The sequence below is a fragment of the Achroia grisella genome, unplaced genomic scaffold (assembly GCF_030625045.1).
Source record: "Achroia grisella isolate CSIRO2021 unplaced genomic scaffold, CSIRO_AGI_Agris_v1 utg567, whole genome shotgun sequence".
In the NCBI taxonomy this organism is placed as follows: domain Eukaryota; kingdom Metazoa; phylum Arthropoda; class Insecta; order Lepidoptera; family Pyralidae; genus Achroia; species Achroia grisella.
The window spans coordinates 2,281,029-2,306,720 of record NW_026712947.1 but is presented as its reverse complement, the minus strand read 5'-3'; the positions used below and the strand labels follow the sequence as shown (position 1 = coordinate 2,306,720).

The 25,692-nt window shown below is 38.6% G+C and overlaps 1 protein-coding gene across 1 annotated transcript in view; it reads right to left on the bottom strand.

The window, feature by feature from the left end:
* The window catches only part of LOC131848650 (uncharacterized), a 53,464-nt gene extending 27,772 nt beyond the window's left edge, over positions 1–25,692 (bottom strand). The window contains exons 1-13 of the mRNA XM_059198571.1: positions 25,384–25,692; positions 15,566–15,703; positions 11,657–11,754; positions 10,759–10,916; positions 9,059–9,250; positions 8,129–8,289; positions 6,678–6,811; positions 5,565–5,998; positions 3,147–3,256; positions 2,228–2,544; positions 924–1,412; positions 433–850; positions 216–336 (exon numbers count right to left, since the gene is read on the bottom strand). Of these exons, the coding sequence (XP_059054554.1) occupies positions 216–336; positions 433–850; positions 924–1,412; positions 2,228–2,544; positions 3,147–3,256; positions 5,565–5,998; positions 6,678–6,811; positions 8,129–8,289; positions 9,059–9,250; positions 10,759–10,916; positions 11,657–11,754; positions 15,566–15,703; positions 25,384–25,454 (2,841 nt within the window). The 5' untranslated portion in view covers positions 25,455–25,692. The remainder of the gene's footprint in view (positions 1–215; positions 337–432; positions 851–923; positions 1,413–2,227; positions 2,545–3,146; positions 3,257–5,564; positions 5,999–6,677; positions 6,812–8,128; positions 8,290–9,058; positions 9,251–10,758; positions 10,917–11,656; positions 11,755–15,565; positions 15,704–25,383) is intronic.

Below are 25,692 nucleotides of genomic sequence, written 5' to 3'. Positions count from 1 at the left end.
AAATATTATAAACGGGAAAGTTTGTGAGTCTGCATGTATGTTTGTTACACTTTCACATCAAAACTACTGAACGGATTTTGATGAAACTTTACGGTAATATTGCTTATACATCAGAATAACATATAGGCTATAAATTACACGCGGGTACAGTTAGTCTACAGTAATTTTATTACTACGAACTATATAAAAAGATAGACTAGTGAATTTTTACTAACGTTATGATCAGGTTTCTCCAGCGTGAGGTAGACCTTCGCTAACACGTGCTTGCGCAGTTTGTCCATGAACGACATGCAGCGCCGGACGCTCTGCGTCTTCAGCATCTCATGGTGGTAGGCCCTGCAGACGTATGGTCGTTGTAATTTCATTCTTCACTCTATTAACTACGTGCCCCCGGTGCGGGGGGCGGGGGGCGGGGGGCGGGGGGGCACGCACCTGTAGGGCGACACCTGGCAGCGGCCGAGCAGCCGCAGCCGCGCCAGCTCGGCCAGCTCGCCCGGGGAGCACGCCGCGCTCGCGGACGTGCCCCCGGTGCGGGGGGGCGGGGGGCGGGGGCGGGGGGGCACGCACCTGTAGGGCGACACCTGGCAGCGGCCGAGCAGCCGCAGCCGCGCCAGCTCGGCCAGCTCGCCCGGGGAGCACGCCGCGCTCGCGGACGTGCCCCCGGTGCGGGGGGCGGGGGGGGGGGGGCGGGGGGCACGCACCTGTAGGGCGACACCTGGCAGCGGCCGAGCAGCCGCAGCCGCGCCAGCTCGGCCAGCTCGCCCGGGGAGCACGCCGCGCTCGCGGACGTGCCCCCGGGGCGGGGGGCGCGGGGCGGGGGGCGGGGCGGCACGCACCGGGAGGGCGACACCTGGCAGCGGCCGAGCAGCCGCAGCCGCGCCAGCTCGGCCAGCTCGCCCGGGGAGCACGCCGCGCTCGCGGACGTGCCCCCGGTGCGGGGGGCGGGGGGCGGGGGGGGGGGGGCACGCACCTGTAGGGCGACACCTGGCAGCGGCCGAGCAGCCGCAGCCGCGCCAGCTCGGCCAGCTCGCCCGGGGAGCACGCCGCGCTCGCGGACGTGCCCCCGGTGCGGGGGGCGGGGGGCGGGGGGCGGGGGGGCACGCACCTGTAGGGCGACACCTGGCAGCGGCCGAGCAGCCGCAGCCGCGCCAGCTCGGCCAGCTCGCCCGGGGAGCACGCCGCGCTCGCGGACGTGCCCCCGGTGCGGGGGGCGGGGGGCGGGGGGCGGGGGGGCACGCACCTGTAGGGCGACACCTGGCAGCGGCCGAGCAGCCGCAGCCGCGCCAGCTCGGCCAGCTCGCCCGGGGAGCACGCCGCGCTCGCGGACGCGTAGCCGCTCTCGGACGAAGCCGCCGAAGGTGGCCCCGCCTGTCCAGATATCACCAACTCTGGCGTTATCTGCCCATTCGATTCTGATTGCAAACAAATATGACAATAATTAATCTATATTATCTACTATAAATAAATTTGTATCTCAAATTTGGAAATAGACCTTCCCACATGCCTTCCACTTTCCACATCCATCCACTTCCGGCCACCTTCTTAATGTCACCGGTTATTAAATCATAACACACGAGCATACCAGTAGTAAGTTTTCGTCTCATTATGATTTCATTACAATTAAAGGTAAAAATCGTACCCAGTATTGTGCCTTGTGAAAGACATGGGTCTTTCACAAGGCACAATACTGGGCACAGTTCACTGCAGTCACTGGTAGACATGGGTCTACCAGTGACTGCAGTGAACTGATGATGACGATGAAAGATTATAATATTGTGATCAATTGCGGTTTTTCGAGGGAACCACAAGTTGGAGACCTATGATCAGTGACTCCGACAAACAAGACATAATGCGAGTAGCCGGCGAACGGAGCGGACGAGTCATGCAGATAATTCAAAAATAATTTATTCATGTAGGATTTTATCCGCTTAAGAACATCAATTTTTTTATATTATAATTTTATCCCTACCGTCCAGTTCAGCATATAGATCCAAATCAGAAGAACTGGCAAGAAACTCAATTACTTTTTTTTTAATGCACGTTTATTTACCAAGTATATTTATATAGGTGTCGATGTCTAACATTAAATGAAAATCCCGTGCATGAACAACTATTGCCATGCACGCTCGTCATTCAAGTAATCGTTTAATGAGTGGCTTTGCTTAGTAAATATGATAGTAATTATGATTTCGATGTAAAATTTGTTAACTGGGCATTACAAACTTACCGGAGTACCAATCAATTCCTCTATCAACTTCGTCCTCACTAAACGGTGCAATCTTCTCCATACTTCCACCTTGACTCTCCACTGAACCCTGTTTCGTATCAGCTTCTTCGCTTGGCTCTTCGTGGGCATGACTTTCAGTCTCTTGACTCTCATTTCTTTGGCACTCAGGTGTTTCTACGTTTAATTCTTTCGCTTCTTCTCCAGCTTCTTCCTTAATAACTTCAGATTGCGTGCTAGAATCACTATTACTTGAATCTGTGGGGTTGTCGCTCAAATTGAAGCGGACTTGACTCGGCTTGTGGCTGTCTGATGTTCGCCTGTAATACAAATATGCTTATTAAATTTCTTTTTAATTATGAAATGTAGATATATAATTCACTATCTGTACCCGCGACTTCGTCCGCGTAAAAGTGACTTTGACCAAATAATGAAAAAATATTTAATGACCTAACCCAATAAAAACCAAATGAAAAAGTTTCATCGTTTCATTTTCAAAAATGACGATACTTCCATACATAACTCTTTCAACCCCTTCTATCGCATTCAAAAGTAGCCTATGTCCTTTCTCAGGGTCTAGACTATTTGTGTACCAAATTTCATTTCAATCGGTTTAGTAGTTTTGGCGTGAAAGCGAGACAGACAGACATACAGAGTTACTTTCGCATTTAAAATATTAGTAAGGAAGTAAGGGAAGTAAGGAAGTAAGGGAGGTGCTTGGCTGGCTACGTTAGTAGTCTGGCTCTACACGCACAACGGTCCAAATGAGAGGCTAATTGCGGAGACTGGAGTCCAATTTACATTACATTACCGGCAGAAAAATATGCGACTATTACCATATTAAACTCAAACTGACATGACATATCGAGCCGGACTATCGAATGTTAAAAATTAAGCGTAAGTAGTAGAATGTAACCAGTACCTGGTGTCTGGACAGCTGGAGTGCCTGGCGGTCATGCTGCGCAGCATACGGCGCACCGACGCCACCTTCAGATGCATGTGCAGCGCCACGTTGTACCACAGGCACATCGCCTGCACACACCATCCATTCACACATATGTATTGTAAAAAATATGGTCAAGCGCAATGATGGCTGGCTCATACGTCATACTCGTGAACGAGTGCTGCTTGTAGGGACTGGTCTGCTCTTATCACTACGACTGACTGAATCTTATTGTGTATTTATATTTGACCCTAATAAATTAGTGCTGGTTGGTAGTTTGCATTCACACATTTCGACTTGAAAAATGTAAACTTACAACGAATATTTAAAAGAGCAACACACAAGTTTCTTGTTCGTTCTCCTTATGATGAGATAGCTTTCCGAATAAGCGGTAGATTAAAAAAAATACTATTCAAAAATGCCTAAATTAAGCTTATTTGAATAAAGGATTTTCTATTCTATTATATTGCTTAAGTGACAAACATGCATAACAATAGCCCGGGATTTTTATTTAATACTAGCAGATCCGGCCATGCGTTAAATTGAGATGTAGCTATCCTATCTTTCAAGTTGGATCAAATTGCACACAATGTGCAAATCAAATTTGCAATCGGTTCAGTAGTTTACGAGTCTATCGCGGACAAACAACGTGACACGTTTTTATATATAAAGATTAGGCATAGGTTAAGTATATAATGTATATTCTTGCCAATTCTTCTTTATTGAATCCTTATTATGAATTAGACGGTAGGAAGAAATATTATTACAAGAATTAGAAGAAATTGGCTCAGACCGTTGTAATCTCGATACCCGTTTGAATTGGACGTAGATTGATCGGAGGGATCGAACCCACGACAATCGTAAACTAATCGTAGTATAATATATATGTCGCCGTAGCTACATTATAACCCACAAAATAAAAATAAGGAGATGAATGACGCATCTGCTGTTGATTTACCATATTGATTATCAACATTAATAGAAACTGAATCACATTCATTACATCTTTAATATAAGGACGATAGATGGAGCTACCATGCGGCTTAATATCAACGCATAATCGCTTCAATTAATGCCGCTAGATGGCGTCATTATCAGTCCTTTTTAATAACTTATGTTTGTTATTTAAAATTACTAAATATAGTAAAAACTAAATTAAATATTAAAATTTATTATGAATTAAGCAATTGTTATGTGAATTGTAAATAAATTTATCTATGTCGAGCGAATGTCGGATGTTGCGTAACGTCCGCCATTTGCGTGCGGATTTCCTTCACAATAATTAAAACTTTGATAAAATCTTGTAACCATTTTAAAAAGAAAATAATGCAATCATCTTGATTTAAATTTAAATACCAAAAAGTTATTTTTAACAATAATGTAACGTTCAATTATTTTGCATTTAAGTTGTTAACTAAAATCAACATGAAAAACATCCGGATGATTCGGTTAATAGTGTAAGTCAAATTTATTAATATTACAAGTTTATGGCTTTATTTAATTGCTAATATTATTAGAATAACTAGACGGTAATTTAAGTAATTATGCCGCTTTATTATTGTTTAATTATAAGCCTTAGGCAAAAATGGTATTTTACTTCCGGCACTGTGGCGATCGACACCTTCCGACTTGAGCGCGCGTTCAAGTTGGAGGGAACACGATTTGACCACATGGCTGGTCTTGTGAATAAGATTCATTCTGTGTTCGGTGCTCGAGCGGCGTGGAAGTAAGTTGAAAACTCTTGTTACTTTAGTAGGATCAATTTGTAATTATAATCACATTAGAAAAGTATTGTGTTATAAAATAAAATGAAAGATAGACTATAATCATATTTAGAGATTATTATTATAATAATAAACTAATCTAATTTCGCTTGTTCTTTTATTATTTTAATGTAATGTTAAACTACTACCACTAGTAGAACCGATGATCCTATTATAGGTCAACGGTTCTGCAGCTTTTTAAAAAGTATTCCTACTTTCCTACTCCGACATATATAATATATTGTCGAAAAATCTGATATTTTAAAAATATTAAAAGAAGGTAGTTTCATTTTTACTCGGTATCGTTAAACTAGTTGCGTATAACCCCCACTCATATCTTCTCTGTATAAAAGGGAGGGTTTTTGTAAGCCACGGCATTCGGTGTTTGAGCACAGGATGTGCTGGTTCTTGGTTGTATTTTAAAATGTTAAAGTGAATTGTGTTAGAGACATAGTTAAATTAATGTTATATAGTTGTTATTTTATTATAATACATACTTTTACTAGTACATAGAGTTGATTTATCTTACAATAGGTAATAATAGGGTACTCTGAAGAAGGGCGAGCACAATAGATCTACGCAGTGCTGTACGTCCAAGCTCCTAACAATAGCCCAAATACCCCAATAATAGTACCTTGAGCCTGTTCTTGAAGAGTTGCGTGGCGATGAGGGGGTGGTGGAGGGTCATGGCCTTGCTGGAGGGGTACAGCGAGAGCGCGTTGTAGAATGAATCGAGCAGATACCCCAATAATAGTACCTTGAGCCTGTTCTTGAAGAGTTGCGTGGCGATGAGGGGGTGGTGGAGGGTCATGGCCTTGCTGGAGGGGTACAGCGAGAGCGCGTTGTAGAATGAATCGAGCAGATACCCCAATAATAGTACCTTGAGCCTGTTCTTGAAGAGTTGCGTGGCGATGAGGGGGTGGTGGAGGGTCATGGCCTTGCTGGAGGGGTACAGCGAGAGCGCGTTGTAGAATGAATCGAGCAGCGTGCCCAGCTCGCGCATTGCACGCGCTATAGCTTGCGTGCACGCAACGCAGTTGAACGACACGCAGCCCCATCCACTTGACTCTGCAATAATGTAATTTTTTTTATAGCATTACGAGTTTGGATGCTATAGTCTGTTTTTTAATCCCGGAGATTATTGACAGATGTATATGTCAAATTTTTAAATAATGTGATATCGCGATACCGATATTTTAAATAGGAAACTTTTAGTTTAACATATTAATTTTAAAGATCTAAATGACGTTTTCACAATATAATTTTAAAATTTACGTACATATACTGTTTACATTACTGTCATCGTACTCGTATAATGCAGCATAAAAATACATTATTGGCATAAACATATAAATAGTAATTTTTACAGTATTAAAAGTTACAAACCAACATTTTTTTTCCTACAAACAGAAAAACATTTTAAATAGTTGTTTGTATTATGATATATGACACTTTAAAAAGGTCATTTGTTTTATAAAAACTGGCTGTTTAGATTTTATTAACTTTTAACTACAAATAAATATGACGTTCAAAGTTTCTAAAACTTTTACCCTTAAGGTCATCACTGTTACCATTTGTTTTTGTGGGTTACCATTCGAGTATCTCTGCACTCCCTAAGGTTGGCTGGCAGAGAATGCTATTAGTATTAAGCCCGCCTATTGTACAAAATCAATAAAGTTTTAAATAAATAAATAAGGGGGTAATCTTGTAAAAATTACCAAGTAACGGCCAATTTTTTTAACGTTACCATCGTTGTATTCTGTGGTGGCGCCGTTTTGAGTATTGTTATCATCATGAGCAGGATCTGCGGTGAGATCTTCTTTGGAACCCTCAAAGCATAGTGGTCTCGAGTGATACTTGCATGCATCCGTGTTCACGAATCTGGAAATGTATAAATGTTACATCTTCCGGTTTTCGAGTAGTGGGGGCACAAGATGGCGGTCTATGAACAGTGACTTGGACAAAAAATGCAAACTAGAATAGAAAAGAGAATAGAAAATCATTTATTCAAATAAACTTACATTGAAGCACTTTTGAATAGTCATAACATTTTTTTTTTAATCTATCGCTCATTCGGAATGCTATCTCATCACAAGAAGAACAAGCAAGAAACTTGTGTGTTGCTCTTTTAAATAATTTATTCTTACTTACAATTTAAGTTTAAGTGTGTGAATACAAACCACCGATTAGCACTAATCAATGAAATAATAATAGAAAAAACATTCAATACACAACAATTAATAAGAGAAAATAAGTCATAGTGATTAGAGCAGACCAGTCCACACAAGCAGCACCCGTTCACGAGTATGACGGATGAGCCAGCCACCACTGCGCTCGACCATATTTTAGGGAGCCCAATGACTAAAATTAAATACTAGCTGACCCGTGCGACTTCGTCTGAATCACACTTATCATTATATATCGCCCAATTTACATAATATCTTTTTAAATTATAGCCTACTAGCTGTGCCCGCGATTTCATCTGTGTGAAATTTATAGCCTATTCAAAATTCAAATTCAATTCAAAATATCTTTATTCATGTAGGTCTATTACAGACTCTTATGATATGTCAAATCTACCGTCAGTTCGGAATGATTTCGAGATGAGAAGAACTGACAAGAAACTCAGCTCGTATTCTTCATCATTACAGAATATAAAACAAAGTCGAAGATTTAAGCATACATAGGAACAGACAGCAACTGTCTGTTCCTATGTATGCTTAAATCTTCAAAACTATGCAACGGATTTTGAAGCGGTTTTTTTAAATAGATAGAGTGATTCAAGAGGAATGTTTGTATGTATAATGCTACGTTTACATTCAGCTGCTTCCCCTGCCACTCGCGCTGCCGGAAATATTGCCGGGCGACAACTGAGCGAGAGGGCTGAATGTAAAAACACGCTGCCACTCGCGCTGCCAGTCCTTTGACTCGCGCACGGAAAACCGACAATCGAGGGAGCGCCGGGCAGCGCGAGTGGCAGCGCCAATGGCATGGGAAGTGTTTCCACTCGTGTTTACACTCTCCCGCTGCTCACTTCCCTGCTCACTAGGGCTAAGTGTAAATTGGGCATAATACATGTACACCCGTGCGAAGCCGGGATGGGTAGATAGTTTCAAATAAATGTTATACATGTTTACAATACTTCTGATCAAGATATTGCAATTTCAAGACAAACAGACAATTTCTCTCTACAGTTACCTGTAATCGATGATGTTCTGCACGATGATAGGCACCACGTTCCGCTGCGAGCACAGGAACTCGTCCTGCTCTGCCAACGAGCGGCCGGCTATGGTCGCCTGGAGCTCCAACCAGATCAGATCCTTCAGTTCATTCTGCCACACCTGCTCCTCTCGACTTATCTGTTGAGTAAGTACTTGTGTTATCTTATTTATTTCAGGCAACTAGACCCATACCATAAATACCTTATTGTAATGAATATGTACAAAATTTCATGACGATCGGTTCAGGTTAAGGTTAATTCTTAATGAATGAAATTAAGATGCCCACCTTCGTGAAGGAGGACTACTGGCCGAAGGGTGTGGTGTACTGAATGGATTTCGATGAAACTTTACAATAATATAGCTTATACATCAGAATAACATATAGGTTATAAATGTCACACGAGTGAAACAGCGGGCACAGCTAGTATACTATATTTATTCGACCACTCATTCGGAACGTAAATTTCATTCAATGTTTCAAAGTTCATTCATTTCAGGCAACTAGGATTGTTCAAAATCTACCCTGTACCATCGTAAGCACAGATTATTATATTAGAGTCCGTTAGTTTCTGTTCCCGCGTCTTTCCTTCCCCTCCCTTACCTAGTACTGAACTGACTGTACGGCGGCCATGACGCGCGCGCATCGTGTTGTAAATTAAAATAAATTAGAACTGTGAAACCTACTGTGAAACTAGAAAGCTAGCGAAGATATCTTCGAGACCCTGAAGCCCAAGAAATCCGCAGAACCATACAGGTACGTGACTGACGCTTCCACTCATTTTTCACTATATATATACACATAGTACATATATAACCAAAATGTTAGGGAATTACATTTTGGTAGCAGAGTAGTTTCCCAAACAAGGATTGAAATAAATTAATAAATAAATAAAAATAAAAAACTCACCGTCCGCCTGCAGCCTTTCTCGATGTTCCCCATGTTGATTAGCATGCAGAATGTTTTGTGAAAGTTGACGCGGTTCGCCGGAAGTTCCTCCTTTCCGTCCCTCACCCTCTGCTCCACCAGATCCTCGTCTTTCAGACCCTCAGGGCATTTCAGACGAGAGGTCAGCGACATGAAACGATTACATGACTCCACCTGAAAGAGATTGGAGGTGACTTTAACGGCCGCAGTGGTCGTGATGGGATGTTACCAGCGAGGGCACGAGTAATCTAATTGAGAGCCTATTGCTATTAACATTAGGTCGGATATAGATTACCAGCATGGACACGAGCAATCTAATGTTGAGCCTATTGCTATTAACAGTAGGTTGGAAATAGCTTACTATCCTAGACACGAGCAATTTAGTTGAGAGTCTATTCCTATTGATACTAGGATAGAAGTAGATTACAAGTGTGGACACGAGCAATCGAATTGAGACCCTATTCCTAACAACAGTAGGTCATAAATAGACTACAAGCATGGACACGAGCAATCTAATTTAGAGTCTCTATTAACATTAGGTCGTAAACAGGTTATAGTGTGGACACGAGCAGTCAAATTGAGAGCCTATTGCTATTAACAGTAGGTCGGAAACAAGTTACAGCGTGGACACGAGCAATCTAATTGAGAGCCTATTCCTTTTAACAGTAGGTCGGAAATAGTTTACAAGTGTGGACACGAGCAATCTAATTGATACCTTATTCCTGTTAACAGTAGGTCGGAAATAGGTCACCAGCATGGACACGAGCAATCTAATTGAGCACTTGTTGCTATTAACAGTAGGTCGGAAACAGGTTACAAGCATGGACATGAGCAATCTAATTGATACTTTATTCCTATTAACGGTAGGTCGGAAATACTTTAGGACACGGCGCAACACACGCTGGAAATATGTCCAGCGTTTGAGAGTGAGCGCGGTGTCCTCACACGAATAGTGGGGGACGATCTCTCGCTGCCGAATTTAGTTCGGAGGATGATCAGTAGCGAGAGATCGTGGCTGGCGGTGAGCTCCTTCTGCGAGGAAGTTATCTCGCGGAAGGAGGCGGCGGAAAGGGAGCGGGAGTCAGATCGTCCCGCTTCCCTCCGCCGCAGAAGAGCCAGGCCTAGAGGTGGGGGCGTATTCAACTCCGCCCCCCTCTATCCCCCACTGGGGCCGGGGTGACTGCCTTGAGGGAGGCAGTCCCCCCAATCCAAAGGCCCCGGAGGTGTGCGCGTGTACCCACACGCCTCCACAATGCAGTAGGGCGAAATAGGTCGCCCTAACCACAAAACGAGATGAGGCCTGCCCTACAACATCTACAGAGCGGGCCGTCGCCGTCGGAGCTGGGGTAGAATGCACTTGCGAATCCCCTGGCTCCGGCATAGGCGCTCGTAGGTACACCGTGTGGTTTTTTAGTGGGTACAAGTCCCACACACCACCTCGCCATCCCTCCGGCGGGGTGACGGTCTTTTGAAGATTTTTCCACACGTTAAAAAAAAAAAAAGGTCGGAAATACTTTGGAACGCGACGTTACCAGCGTGGGCGTGGGCACGAGCGATCTAATCGAGGCCCTATTCTTATAGACAGTAGATCGAAAATGGTTTGAACGGGATGTTACCAGTGTGTGCACAAGCAATCTAATTGAGACCCTATTCCAATTAAAATTAGGTCGGAAATAAGTTACCAGCGTGGGCACGACGGTGGTGGGGTTCGGTGAAGGCAGCGAGTCAGCGCGGTGCTCCCTCTGACCCTGGTCCTGCTTCCAGTCACGGGCCCTCGCCCTCACCAATTTTAAATTGCTGCGTCTCTTCAAACGGTCTGAAATTGAATTCAATAAACGAACTAGAAAGAAAGAAAGAAAAATATATTTATTTGGCGCATACAAAACAATCATACAACATTTTACAAAAATTATAACAAATTATTTTAAAAATACAGCTGCGACCAAATTTTTGTTCGACTCAGCTTTGTGTCTGGGCTGTAATGCCCAAACGCTGATTTTCAACTCAATTTTTTATCTTTATTTCGCAATTCGCATAGAAAGCCTAATCGTGCTACATGAATAAATATTGTTTTAATTTGAATTAGAAGTTTTCATCTGATGAGCCACATGATGGAAATTCACAACGTTGGCTTATGTACATATATATAATCAATATTTAGAATAGGACAGAAGAGAAGAGAAGAGAAGAGGAGAGAAGGGAAGGGAAGGGAAGGGAAGGGAAGGGAAGGGAAGGGAAGGGAAGGGAAGGGAAGGGAAGGGAAGGGAAGGGAAGGGAAGGGAAGGGAAGGGAAGGGAAGGGAAGGGAAGGGAAGGGAAGGGAAGGGAAGGGAAGGGAAGGGAAGGGAAGGGAAGGGAAGGGAAGGGAAGGGAAGGGAAGGGAAGGGAAGGGAAGGGAAGGGAAGGGAAGAGAAGAGAAGAGAAGAGAAGAGAACAGCATAGAGTAGAATAATAACATACTGATGTCACATGACGATGAAATGTCCGTACTGCTATTCATGTACATAGGCAACAGTTACCGTTTACCATCAGGCGGACAGCATATCTACCATTCAAATTACATAAAAAATGGTCTAATTACCTAGTGGTGGTGACTGTCCGTAATTGCCGTCATCGTCCACCACTGGCCTTCTTGTCTTTGGTGACTTCTGAGCGTTCACGTGGGACTCCAATACATTCCTGTGAAAATAACATCATTATTATAATCATTCGACGGTAAAAACAAAAATATGTGCAAAGTGGCAAACAGTGACTCATTACTTGAACAACTTACACTTATACTAATAGAGCAAGAGCCCACGACGGCCAGACATACGTCATTTTAGTAAACGTCAAAGTTCTTGTATGTTTGTCCCCAACAGAGGTAAGAACGATCCCCAAACATGAAACCTGGATCGTGGTTCCTTTGGCAGGTACCAGGTAACAAAGGTGTAAAAAAATTCATATCAAATTCGTTATTTTAAGAAACTCCATATTTTCATATATTGTTCGTAGCATTATTATAACTTGCGCTGCTCATTGCCAGACACTTAGTGTGGTTCCAACCCCCCGCCGGACCCCCCTAAACTATACTATTTTATAAATAAATTTACGTCATTTCAATAAAGCTGAACTTTATTATTGAGAGAGCTATTAAACTGAGTTTCCTAAATTGCCAGACAGTTTTCTTGGTTCCTCATCCTACCAGACTCATTGAAACCTACAAAGCTGCAAGGAAAATATTTTATGACACGTTTGAATTTTTTTCTTGGCAAATTGAATAAATTCACGACTAAACTTACCTCTCTGTTTAGTGGTTATTTTGTCTCGATGTTCTGTACTGCTCTAACTGTACGTGTGTATTCTCCTTTATTTATAAAAACTAAAACCTTGTCAACTATCGCAGAATATTGTCACTTATTATATTATTATCTACGTTGATTCGTATCTGATAAGATAATCTGTGAATCCTATTTACATATTGATGTCGCTATTTATAAAAAGAATCATCAATCGTCACGCCATTACTATCAGAAGTAGACAGAGAGATCTAACTGGTTCAGTTCTTACAAAAATTCAAAATATCTTCATTCATGTAGGTCTATTACAGACTCTTATGATATGTCAAATATACCGTCAGTTCGGTATGATTTCGAGATGAGAAGAACTGACACGAAACTCATCTCGTATTCTTTTTAAATACATGTTATAAAAATAATTATAATGTTAGTTTTACCTAAGTGCCGTTTGACGAAAGATAGTAATTTATTTTATGGAAATTATAAATTCTAACGGATTTTGATAAATCATTAGTTCTTTATTCCAATAATTTTAAATGATAATAATATTTTTGTAGAAAATATCTAACGAAAGTTAGTAATTCGTTTACGGTTTTACAACAAACTGACAGAGTCCGTACTCTATTTGCCAGAAAAAAAAATCAAATGTGTCATAAAATATTTTCTTTGTAAAAAAGCTTATTATAAAACTGAAGAATTTATAAATGACAATAATGTTTTTGTAGAAAATATCTAACTTAAAATTCATAGCGCTGACAATGTTATCTGATTGAACAGAGATTAAGTTCGTAGCGGTTTCTATGTTGAATGTCGCATGCCTAATCATTGTTGTTAATTAAATATAAGTAAATCAATATTTATCTAAAAGAGGAACACACAAGTTTCTTGCTCATTCTTCTTGTGATGAGCCTGCATTCCGAATGAGCGGTAGAATCAAGTCAGCTAGCTAAAGCTTGTATTACGTGTACTAGGCAACTGACAGAAATATATAGTTATTTCTTTCGTAAATACATAGAAAACACCCAGGCCGATACAAACAATCATACTCACGAATACAAATGTTTGTGCCGTGCGAGGAATTGAACCCGCGACCATCGGACGTAAAGCGGTGTGCTAGACCGCTAGGCCACCGAGGTCGTCCTTGCACGGCACAAACATTTGTATTAATGAGTATGATTGTTTCAGTCTGTGTGTTTTCTATGTATAATATGTATGTATTTACGAAAATGTATTTTATGGGACACAGTCACCTAGATACATCAAAATAATAATTGCATTTAATAATGTCTAGTAAGACAAATCCAATATTGTGTACTAAGCACTGCCGTGTCTAAACTGTGTCACCCCACCTTACATTTTCCTATTTTTATTTAGTATATAGGATCATTATTTCTATGTACATATTGTCAGTTTATCATCATCTGTAATATACATCGTCTCGACCAACAACATCGTATCATTCACTCGCAACATATTTGTATCAGTTATCCATAACACAACCTTTAGTTAGCTTAACTTGGGACTAGATGGCGCTGTGTGAATTGTAAAAAAAAATTGTTCAGGTTTTTTTATTTACTAACTCTACCCGTCACTTCGACCGCATGGAATTTAACATTATTTTTCTAAAATAAAATATTTTTTAAAAATAAAAGTAGCCTAAGTTACTCCTTATTACATCAGCTACCTGCCTAAAAAAGTCCCGTCAAAATCGGTCCATACATTTCAGAGATTAGCCGTAACAAACAGACAAACAGACAAAAATTGTATAAAATGTTATTTTGGTGTATGTACCGTAGTTATATTCATATGCATGTAGTAAAAAACGGTTATTTCAATATTACAAACAAACTCCAATTTTATTTATACGTATAAATGTATAGATAATCTTACGAATATATATTAATTATTACTTATTATATTCAAAGTAAGGGCATTGATACTGCAATCGATTTCATTGCTATTTATAAAACTGCCACCCGCCCCTAGTGGTCAAAAATCAATTGTTAAAAATAACCTTACGTGGCGGTCGAGTGGTGCTGGCGCCAGTACAATGACTACAATCACAGATAACATCGCTTTTGATGGAGTGTACAGATTATACTCTACTATTATAATATTTTTATAGCATAGAGGACAAACAGAAATGAAAATGTTGCGATGGTCTGGTAGAGTCACAAGACGTCTTTTTCAAAGTCTAAATCTAATTTAGTAAAGTTTAAAGAATACTGCAGGCCATGCTAACATTAAAACTTACCAAGACAAAATATATATAACCTATATAACATATTCTATCACATCCATACCTCTTGAAGGATCGAATCAGGGACGTAGATACCACCAATACAACCACATATTGTACCATCCGGAACACCCACCACTAATTCCCACTGGGACGTGAATAAACCAGCACAACCATAAATATGCCCAGACAACGGCCGAAGCATACATCGTTGATCATCATATACTAATTGTCAGTAGTCTATATTAATATATTTTCTCCGTTTACCTAGTCCTTTTTCTTATTACTACAACAGTTTTAAAGTAGCTCCAATAACAGAAAAACTCTCAGATGGTATTACCAGAATGGTATCAGATGGTATTATCAGAGAAAGCCGTCTCAGATGGTATTACCATGTAATGCGGAGAGACGAGGAATATGCGGTAAGAAAGCTTTATAACTATCCGAACATAAAAGAGGTAGATACGTCCTCCAGCTACCTGGTGGACCAGTATGGCATATCTCATCGAGAGGGAAGAATTGCCTGACCCGACAACCTAGGACAGATTGTCCTGGCAGATCAGATCAGATTTAGAACAGACATAGATTTAGAAACACGTTCTAATAGGGAGGTAAGGGATGGTTAATAATGTAGGCTCTCGACTCAATTGCAACCAATGTAACTCATCACTCATCGTGATAAATTCCAAGTGAATTTATCACGATGGGCTAACTGACCTAAGACACTTATATAGTGATAATGAGCATGAGGTTAGCCTCATGCTCATCTTCTCATCCTTCACTGGTGCCGTCACTGGTGCCGTCACAGCTTAAACCGCCAGTGCAGACGGGTGCATCATTCCGTAATTTTCCATAATTTTCCATAAATATCACCTTTTAATAAAGAATTTACTGCAGGTCTAGATAGAAGACTAAACGTAATAGGCCGACCTGAAAAAAGGTACCTAAAATCTATTTTTGAACATAAATTTACCTGCGTTTTTCCTTGTCCCTGATCCTAGATCGTGGGGGCGTGGTGCCGAGGAGATCCGCCTCGGATCCATCCCCGCCGTCAGCGAGTAGGAACCCGGACGAGTGGCGAGGGTGTCTCATCACCACGTCGCTGGTATCACTGTAAATGAACAGAGGGTTACTTAATTACCTTCTGTAATTTCTTCGCCTTTAACTGAAACATAACTTGGTAATTAGGTAGAGAGAGGTATACTCGCAGGCGATTTTTTACAAACTTTACCTTGCTGGCTACCATATTACGCTATGCCAATAATATTTTTGTAACTTACAGCACTTAGTACCAAAGCATTGAGAGAACTAGATCACCAAGGCGGTCGCCATTATAATTCAGTTTTTTTTTATAAATACATTGAACCTTGCGGTCATAGCTGAAAATCACTATTTTGCTCCGTGAGTGAATCTCCACACAGACCTATGACCCATTTTGTATTGTTGTGGTGCATACATACAGGGTTACTCATATTGTATCGTATTGGTCTAAATATTCCGTAATATAATACCCCCTTGTAATTGAACTTATATGTATGTACTTTTAGTTACAAATAAAAATTCTTATCTATCTACCTATCTTAGTACTCCGGAATGGCAATAGTTCTGTGTCTAATTTTTTTTACTTTATATCGCGACTTTGTATCTGTAACATTCCAAATTCAATTTGCTGCTAGATATAAATTCCAGACATACAAAACCCATTGTAGTCCAATATTTGCTTTATTATCTTTGATTTATAAACAAATACCTACTATTTTTATCGAATTAGGTATTACATAATGTATTTATATTCTTTTGTTTAATTTCGCTACCATTAATTAGCATGTGTGAGACCACAGTTCAGCGCGGAAAACTGACCACCGCTACTGAAAGCGTTACGACTTTCTCTATTGATGATCAAATTCCGACTATTATTGAATCTACACCCATATTGCGACACGTGTTTCGCCTCTGAACGAGGCATCATCAGGCATTGAATATAGTTCAGATATAGCTTGGAAGATAGCTTGGAAATCTCCTTTGTTAACCGGGGAGCGAAGAAAAAACTTAAAACTTGGATAGCATGCCAATCAAACTTAGGCAAAATATCTTATTGTAATAGGATAACACGCAGCGTGGGAAGGCCTCCAGCAAGGTGGACCGACGATCTGGTCAAGATCGCTGGAAGGCATTGGATGCGAGCAGCGCAGGACCGATCGTAGTGGAAATCTTTGGGGGAGGCCTATGTCCAGCAGTGGACGTCTTCCGGGCTGCGACGATGATAGGATAAGTAGGTAAGTAGGATAATACACAAGAGTTTAAAAATCCCGGTGCAATAACAACTAGTACTAACGGACGCCTTTACGGTGGACGTTAAACAACCAACAATAGTGTTCCTAAGTAGGGTTGATGTCAGGCAGGCGGCCGGCCGAAAAACACTTATGCCAAAAATCTATGCACTATGTAAGTCATACTGCGCCGACCCCAAATAATGGAATAAAGGCAAGGCAATAGAATAGAATAGAAAATCATTTATTCTAATAAATTTACATTGAAGCACTTTTGAATAGTCATCACATTTTTTTTAATTTTGCCAATAATATTTTTGTAACTTACAGCACTTAGTACCAAAGCACCGAGAGAACTAGATCACCAAGGCTGTCGCCATTATAATTCAGTTTTTTTTTCTTCTATCTATCGCTCATTCGGAAAACTGTCTCATCTCAAGAAGAACGAGAAAGAAACTTGCGTGTTGCTCTTTTAAATAATTTTATTGTAACTTTACATTATAAGTTGAAGTGTATGAATACAAACTAGCAATTAGCACTAATTGAATTAAATACTCGAATAGAAAAAATATTAAATATTAACCAACTGGTTAAACAATTAAATAAGAGGAAATCGGTCGTAGTGATTAGAGCAGACCAGTCCCTACAAGCAGCACCCGTTCACGAGTACGATGGATGAGCCAGACATCACTGCGCTCGACCATATTTTAGGGAGCCCAATGACCCGACCCACCACGCCGCCACATTTCTGGACATTTTAGTGAGCATGACTACTCAAGACACTAGACCACGTCATAGCTACTTATCGCTTGTAGCAATTGTGTACTTACTTATAGCAATAATGGCTTGGAAGCCTGGTGTTGACAGTTCACCGACTAGACTACGACGTACGAATCTTAATGTATATAAATATTATCGTATTTCAATGTTTCCTACATTATATTTATCGTTGCATAATTTCCATAATCTTTAGATAAAAATAGACTTATTGATGTCATATGTTTAGTACCTACCAACAAACAAGTTATCAGGGCTTATTTGGTCAAATATTTTGATTAAATCAACAAATTTCTAATCAAAGGTCAGAATTGCGGGACAATACAATGTTGTCGATGGAAACTATAGACACGCGGTAGCGTGTCAAGCCGAGTTTCAAGTAAGATAACTGGCGAGCAGCACCGTATGTATATTTACACGAACCATTTGGAGCCACTTTTGACCCCCTCATAACTCAAAAACTCTTTCACATAAACCTGTCAAATTTGGTTCAAATTTGGTTGAGACTTGCGAGATAAATATGTGTTCCAAATTTCATAAACATATCTCAAACGGTTATTTAGATATTAACGTCCAAATATCGTCATATACGAAATATACTGTAGCCTTCGCAAGTTCTAAACATGTTACTTGTCGGTTCCTATTTTATTATTAGTAGTAACTAGCAATCGAAAGTAATAATTGGTATATGAGAACTGGCCAAGTCAGACCTTAGGCTACAGTATATTATCCTAAGTTATAAGAAGAAATAATATTTTATATTGTTATAAAAACATAGGAATAGGCGAAGTAATCGGTATAATGGCGTAGTATATGCCTTGTGATAACCTTCTGATAACATTACTTAAATCTTTTGAGAATAAATGTGTGAGAAAATTTGTCAGTCCTGCAGGGGCCCCCTGAGAATGAGGGCCCTGGGCACGGGCCCCGTGTGCCCTTGTGGTAAAGATGGTATTGTATATGATTGTGTATGTATTATGTATAGCTAATCTAGTAAACACACTATCCTATAACATTTTCTAAGATTGCAGGAAGTAAACTCTTATTAGATATAAGCTCACCCTTAGACATTACATTTATTGTATGATTGTTTGTTTGTTCCTATTGTTGTACTGGCTAATAAGAAATGTATTTTATATTCCAAATTGGTATTTAAATTTATGGTTTCAATTGTATGTTGCAGATTAATTAGATTTAGACTCTGAGTTTACGAACATTGACGAGTTGATTCTGAATTTGAATTTCGGCATTTTGTTACGCACAATTTTACACTCCAAATACCTAACTACTTACTGAGTAAACGGCCAAACCTTCCAATTATCAGGCAGTCAAGGTTACCGAATTACAGGGCATTGTGTGTTTTAAACTATTCAACATTTTGTATACAAATGCCAACATCTACTGACCACAGACAATTTTAAAATAGATTTCGTTATAATACTAGCTGACCAGACGGACCGTCTTAGCTATAAATATTACAGAACACATTAAAGAAAATGCAATGATCTTACTAAATGTTCTAAATTCCGCGGAACTTTCTTAGTTTTGCTTTCACAAGAAACTGCTCCTGATAATAACGAACACAACCAAAAACGATTTAGCGAAATCGGTCGTCGAATCGCATCGCAGTTCATGCGCGTGAAATTTGTAGCCTGATGTATAAGTTATATTGTTCTAAAATTTATACTTTATTGTACACACATACATAGGTGTTGTATGTTTTAGTATATTTGTATATATAGGTAAAAGGAATAAAGACTTGGTATACATACAAATATATATATTTGGACAGTATTGACAACAGAATTGAAGGGTAACAAACAAGAATCTTTTTTTTTTTTATAACACAGGGGACAAACGAGCATGCGGCTCACCTAATGGTAAGCGATTACCGACGCCCATGAGCACCCGCAATACCAGGGGAATTGCAAGTACGTTGTCGGCCTTTTAAAAAGGAATAAGCACTTTTCTTGAAGATTTCAATATCGTATCGGTTCGGAAATACCATTGCTGGAAGGTGATCTTTTCTTTTTTTTATAACACAGGGGACAAACAAGCATGCGGCTCACCTGATGGTAAGTGATTACCGCCGCCCATGAGCACCCGCAACACCAGGGGAATTGCAAGTACGATGTCGGCCATTTAAAAAGGAATAAGCTCTTTTCTTAAATGTTTCAATATCATATCGGATCGGAAATACCATTGCTGGAAGGTGATCAACAATAAAAGGTCTACAGAAGTTACAACATGTATACTAGCAACTCGTCCCGGCTTCGCATTACAAATCTTTGAATTTCCCGGCTTGTTCTATACTATAACACGCATGTATTAGACATCCCCTCCGATCAACCCCCGTCCAATTCAAACGGGGACCGATATTACGACGGACTGAGCTGAGGTTCGAACCCATAGCGGTGCCCTCAGACTAGTCGTATCTGTCAGGCGGGAGTTGGCCTTCAGCCACTCCATAAGTCCTTCCTTTGGTTTGGAGAGTCATCTGCACTCGCCGGTGCAGACGATCGTATATCGTCCAGTGAAGCTGTAAAGGCCAGCTGCGGCCAGTATTAGAGTAGTTCGAAAATACATATAAAGCTTCCTCTGGAATCACTCTATCTATTACTGAAAACTACATTAAAATCCGTTGCGCAATTTAAAAGATATAAGTGGCGGCTGCTTTGTTTTATCTAGAGAGATAAAATAATCAATTACGGCCATCTCTTTTAGAACTAGATAAGCACGTGTCATTTAAAACGAGAGGAAAATAATCTGCAACAGTTAGTATATAAATATTACATCATTTCTATACATATTGCGTGCACCCAACTGGAGACAAAACTAATCATAAATAACATTGTGCCTCTGTCTGTATGACTTGAATTATTCTCTTCAAATTACCGACAACGTATGCGAAGTTGCGGGATCAGCTTGTATTTAAATTTATTAGATATCTACACATATACTTAAATAAAATTGAAATGTTGAAATAACAGATTTTTACTACATGCATATGAATATAAATACGGTACATACACCAAAATAACATTTATTACAATTTTTGTCTGTCTGTCTGTTTGTTCCGGCTAATCTCTGAAATGGCTGGACCGATTTTGATCGGACTTTTATTGGCTGGTAGCTGATGTAATAAGGAGTAACTGAGGCTACTTTTATTTTAGAAAAATAAAGTTAAATTCCACGCGGACAAAGTAGCGGGTACATCCAGTCATACATAAAAACAAAACACAGCCCTAATTTACATCCTTCTACTATTAAACTCTATTTTTAGTGATATTGATTTATACAGCGAAATAACGTTTGCGGATCATGTATCATTAGATACTATAAAACAAAGTCGCTGTCGCTGTCTGTCCCTAACCCTGTGTACCTATGCTTAAATCTTTAAAACTACGCAACGGATTTTGTAGCGGTCTTTTTTAAAAGATTTAACAGACAGACAGACAAAAATTGACATATTAATATATATTAATATCAGTTGTCTAGTACACATAACACAAACTTTAGCTAGCTTAACTTGTGTCTAGATCGCACTGTGTGAAGAGTGATTCAAGAGGAAGGTTTATATGTATAATACATGTACACCCGAGCGAAGCCGGGGCGAATAGCTAGTAATCTATAATTTAGGACAATGAACTCCTGACTCTTCTGTGTTCTGTGGTCTGACCGACTTATTCACGTCCATTTTAGTTGTAGCAAGCAGATATTATTATTATCAATACATAAAAACTGTTTATTAAATATCTATTACATATATACTTATATTAATATATTGACGGACTCGGTGGTATAGTGGTTTAGCACACCGCTTTACTTCCGATGGTTGCGAGTTCGATTCCTCGCACGGTACAAACATTTGTATTCATGAGTATGATTGTTTGTATCGATCTGGGTGTTTTCTATATGTATAATATGTATTTATTTATAACAAAAAAAGAATATATATATAGATGAATTGCTGTTCGTTACTCTCAATAAAATTCGAGAATGGCTGAATCGATTTAGTTAATTGTAATAAGTCTTGAAATATTCGTGGAAGTGAAAGTAAACGGTGATAAAATATGAAGAAATTGCATGTAGAATACTAAAAACAACAATTATATATTCCCATACAAACGGCTGATACCTGTCGAACAGGGTGCGTCCAGAAATTGATTGTGTAACTACAACTTCAAAAAACCTTTGACATATTTCATTCATACTACTATCTGTACTCGCGATTTCGTGCGCGCCACCTACCATTAAAAATCCCATCAAAATCGGTTCAGCTATTTCAGAGATTAACCGGAACAAACAGACAGACAAAACTGTGAAAAATGTTATATTGGTGTATGTACCGTATTTATATTCATATGCATGTAGTAAAAAACCAATATTTCAATATTACAAACAGACACTCCAATTTTATATATATATATAGAATATAGATATATATATATATATATATAACAACTCTATTCTAAATTTACCCTAATATGATTACAGTATAGTGTTACGGTATCCTCATAAAGCATATTATCTGTTATCAATGAGAGGGACATGTTACGAGTCAATAATAAGTAGATACTGTGATTGGCATTACTGATAGTGTTGAGTGGTCCACTAATAATGTAACAGGCTTCAGTTATCTGCATTTAACAATACATTTTCGTACAATTGCCATGATTACTGAAACTGTCTGCAGTTATGGTGAAACTGCATAAAAACTTGGTATAAATAATCTAAATATATATATAACTCAAAGGTGACTGACATAGTGATCTATCAACGCACAGCCCAAACCACTAGACGGATCGGGCTGAAATTTGGCATGCAGGTAGACGTTATGACGTAGGCATCCGCTAAGAAAGGATTTTGATAAATTCCACCCCTAAGAGAATAACATAGGTGATGAAAGTTTGAACGAAATTACTGTAAAGCCGCAAAAACTATACCTAACAATAATACTTCTTAACGCGAGCGAAGCCGCGGGCAAAAATTAGTAATAACATATATTAGAGAGAGTTCAAGAGAGTGTTATTATAATAATATAATAACACTGTCTTGAACAGTGATTTTACACCTTTACTTCTCTTTGACAATATCAAAAACTCTTTCAAAATCTCTTGAACTTGAACAGTGATTCTTTATTTCTCTTTGACAAGCTATATTCTTATTTATAGCAGGAACCAAAATTTAAGATTAAGCTTCAGTTATATACATTTAACAATACATTTCATCCAATTGCCATGATTGCTGAAACTGTTCGCAGTTATAGTGAAACAGCATAGAAACATCCTCAAAAACTAGTATTAAAGCTACACTCTCTTGAACAGTGTCTTTATTTCTCTTTGATAAGCTATATTTTTATTGATTGCAGGAACCAAAATTTAAGATTAAACTTCAGTTATCTACATTTAACAATACATTTTCGTACAATTGCCATGATTACTGAAACTGTCTGCAGTTATGATGAAACTGCATCATGAACAGTGATTTTACATCTTTACTTCTGTTTGACTATATATATCAAAATCTCGTTGCTATATCCTTGTTGGTAGCAAGAACCAAAATTTAAAATTAAGCTTCAGTTATCTGCATAAAAACTTCTACAAAAACTATTATAAAAACTACACTCTCTTCATTAGTCCTTCCACATCTTTATTTCTCCCTGACAATCTATATCCTTGTTAATAGCAGGAACTAAAATTTCAGATAAAAGAACCTATGTATAACAGAACTATACATAGGATCTGTTATCTCAAATCTATAGTTTATTTACAACATTATTTTTTTGATGTAAGTACCATAAGTCTGTAATAGACCTACATGAATGAAGATATTTTGTTATGGTTTATTTTAAAAAAGTAATATATCAACAGCCTGTTGTTTTCAACAGACTGTGTGGTTTTTATTAAGATAAAAAATTTTACTCTACTGGTGACATTTGATCAATTCAATCACACAATATTTTCACCTCAAAATACTCAAAATACTCTACTTTAAAATCGACTACTTCTACTTTAAATACTCTACTCTAAAATCGATTCTGACAGTTGTGAAAAATTAAGAAACTGATACATTTTATTTTATATAATGTTTGTTCTATTAATTTCTTTAAATTCAATACTCACAATACAAACGGTAACGGTACATTTAGCAGACTTAACACCATCCATTATTCTCTAGTTAATTATATAAATATATTTATCTATACATATAAATAAAATCGGAGTGTCTGTTTGTGGTATTGATGTAACGGGTTCTTACTACATGCATATAAAAAAATATAAATATGGTACATACACCAAAATGATATTTACAATTTTTATCAGTCTGTCTGTGTCTGTGTCTGTATATTTTAGAAAAATAAAGTTAAATTCCACGCGAACGAAGTAGCAGGTACAGCTAGTATATAAATACAAACCAACATAATATAATAATGGTTTATTTATTTTATATTATATTAATATAATAATAATTAATCAAAATCCTTAATTAAAATGTGATGGATTACATTTTTTCTTTCCACATATCTATAATTAACATTGCTTGAATTTAATTAGGATTTAAAACACATTATATATTAGTTTGAAATTTCATATCATTGGTGGACCAAAATTCAGCTATGGGAACCATTAATGATCCATATACCACTTAATTAGTGGAAACCGCTACTGTAAGATATGTGTGCCTACTGAAATAACTCCTCGAACCACAAAGAAGAGTGGGAATGATGTAGGGAGAAAGAAGGAGTTATATTGCTAACTAGCTGTTCCCGCGTTCGTCAGCATGGAATTAACTCTATTTTTCTAAAACAAAAGTACCCTAAGTTACTCCTTATTACATCAGCTACCTGCCAAAAAAAGTCCTGTCAAACTCGGTCCAGCCATTTCAGAGATTAGGCGGAACAAACAGAGAGGCAGACAAAAATTTTAAAAAATGTTGTTTTGGTGTGTGTACCGTATTTATATTCATATGCATGTAGTAAAAAACGGTTATTTCAATATTACACACAGACACACCAATTTTATTTACATTCATAGATCATAGAACTATAGATAATTAGTTCCAAAAGTACAAATAATTAATAAATTCAGATTCTGTATATACTTAAATAACAAAAGATAATTTATTGCAATACTATAGACAAAATCTAAATTACTTTTCATTATGAATAATTTCCTGCCAATGATGCTGATCAACTTTATACAATATTTTAAAAAATATAATTCAATTCTATCCAATGAATTAATATGTTGGTGGATGCTATATGGTTGCTGTTGACTCCTCAAGGAATTGGTATAAATATATGTGTAATTAAACTAAATAGGTAGGTGATGATAGCTCAGTCATCACAGTTGATTTGTACTGTCACCTCTCTACAAAAGAATAATTCCATTCCATTTCTTATACCTCTGTATACATTTCCCTAACTTGATAAAAGCAAAAAAAAAAGAAAAAAAAAGTCGCGAGCATAGCATGTCGTAAAATAAGTCGACTATAAGAAACTCAATATAACAGGAAAAATGTCTTTAATGTCTATGTCTAATAAATTAAAAAAAACTTGTGTCGCGGTTTTTTATAGTTTGTGAGCTTATGAGCTTGGGTTTTACGTCCAAATTCCAAAAGAAAAATACACAGACGCCGTCTGTGACCTTTGACTTACGTCCTTCAAAAATACGCGCTACCAACTATGTTTACAGATGTAAATACTATTTATTTCATAAGTAATCTATAATATTACACTTACAAATCGTCATCAGAACTTTGGCTGTTGTAGTTGACAGGGAATCCCAAACTCTTCTTCCAGTCTTGGTCCATAGTGACCGTTATCAGAGACACTGCAGTAAATTCCTTCGTGATAAACCTACTACATCAACACAAAACACTGTAACCACAACACATCATCACCAACGAACTTCGAAGATCGATCTCACTGTTTGCATCTTACAGGCATTTCGGACATTACGTGTTATAAACATTAAACAATACTAAAACTTGACATTTTAAAAAATAAGTAGACCCGACAAATGCATGATAATGACCAAGGAATTCTGAG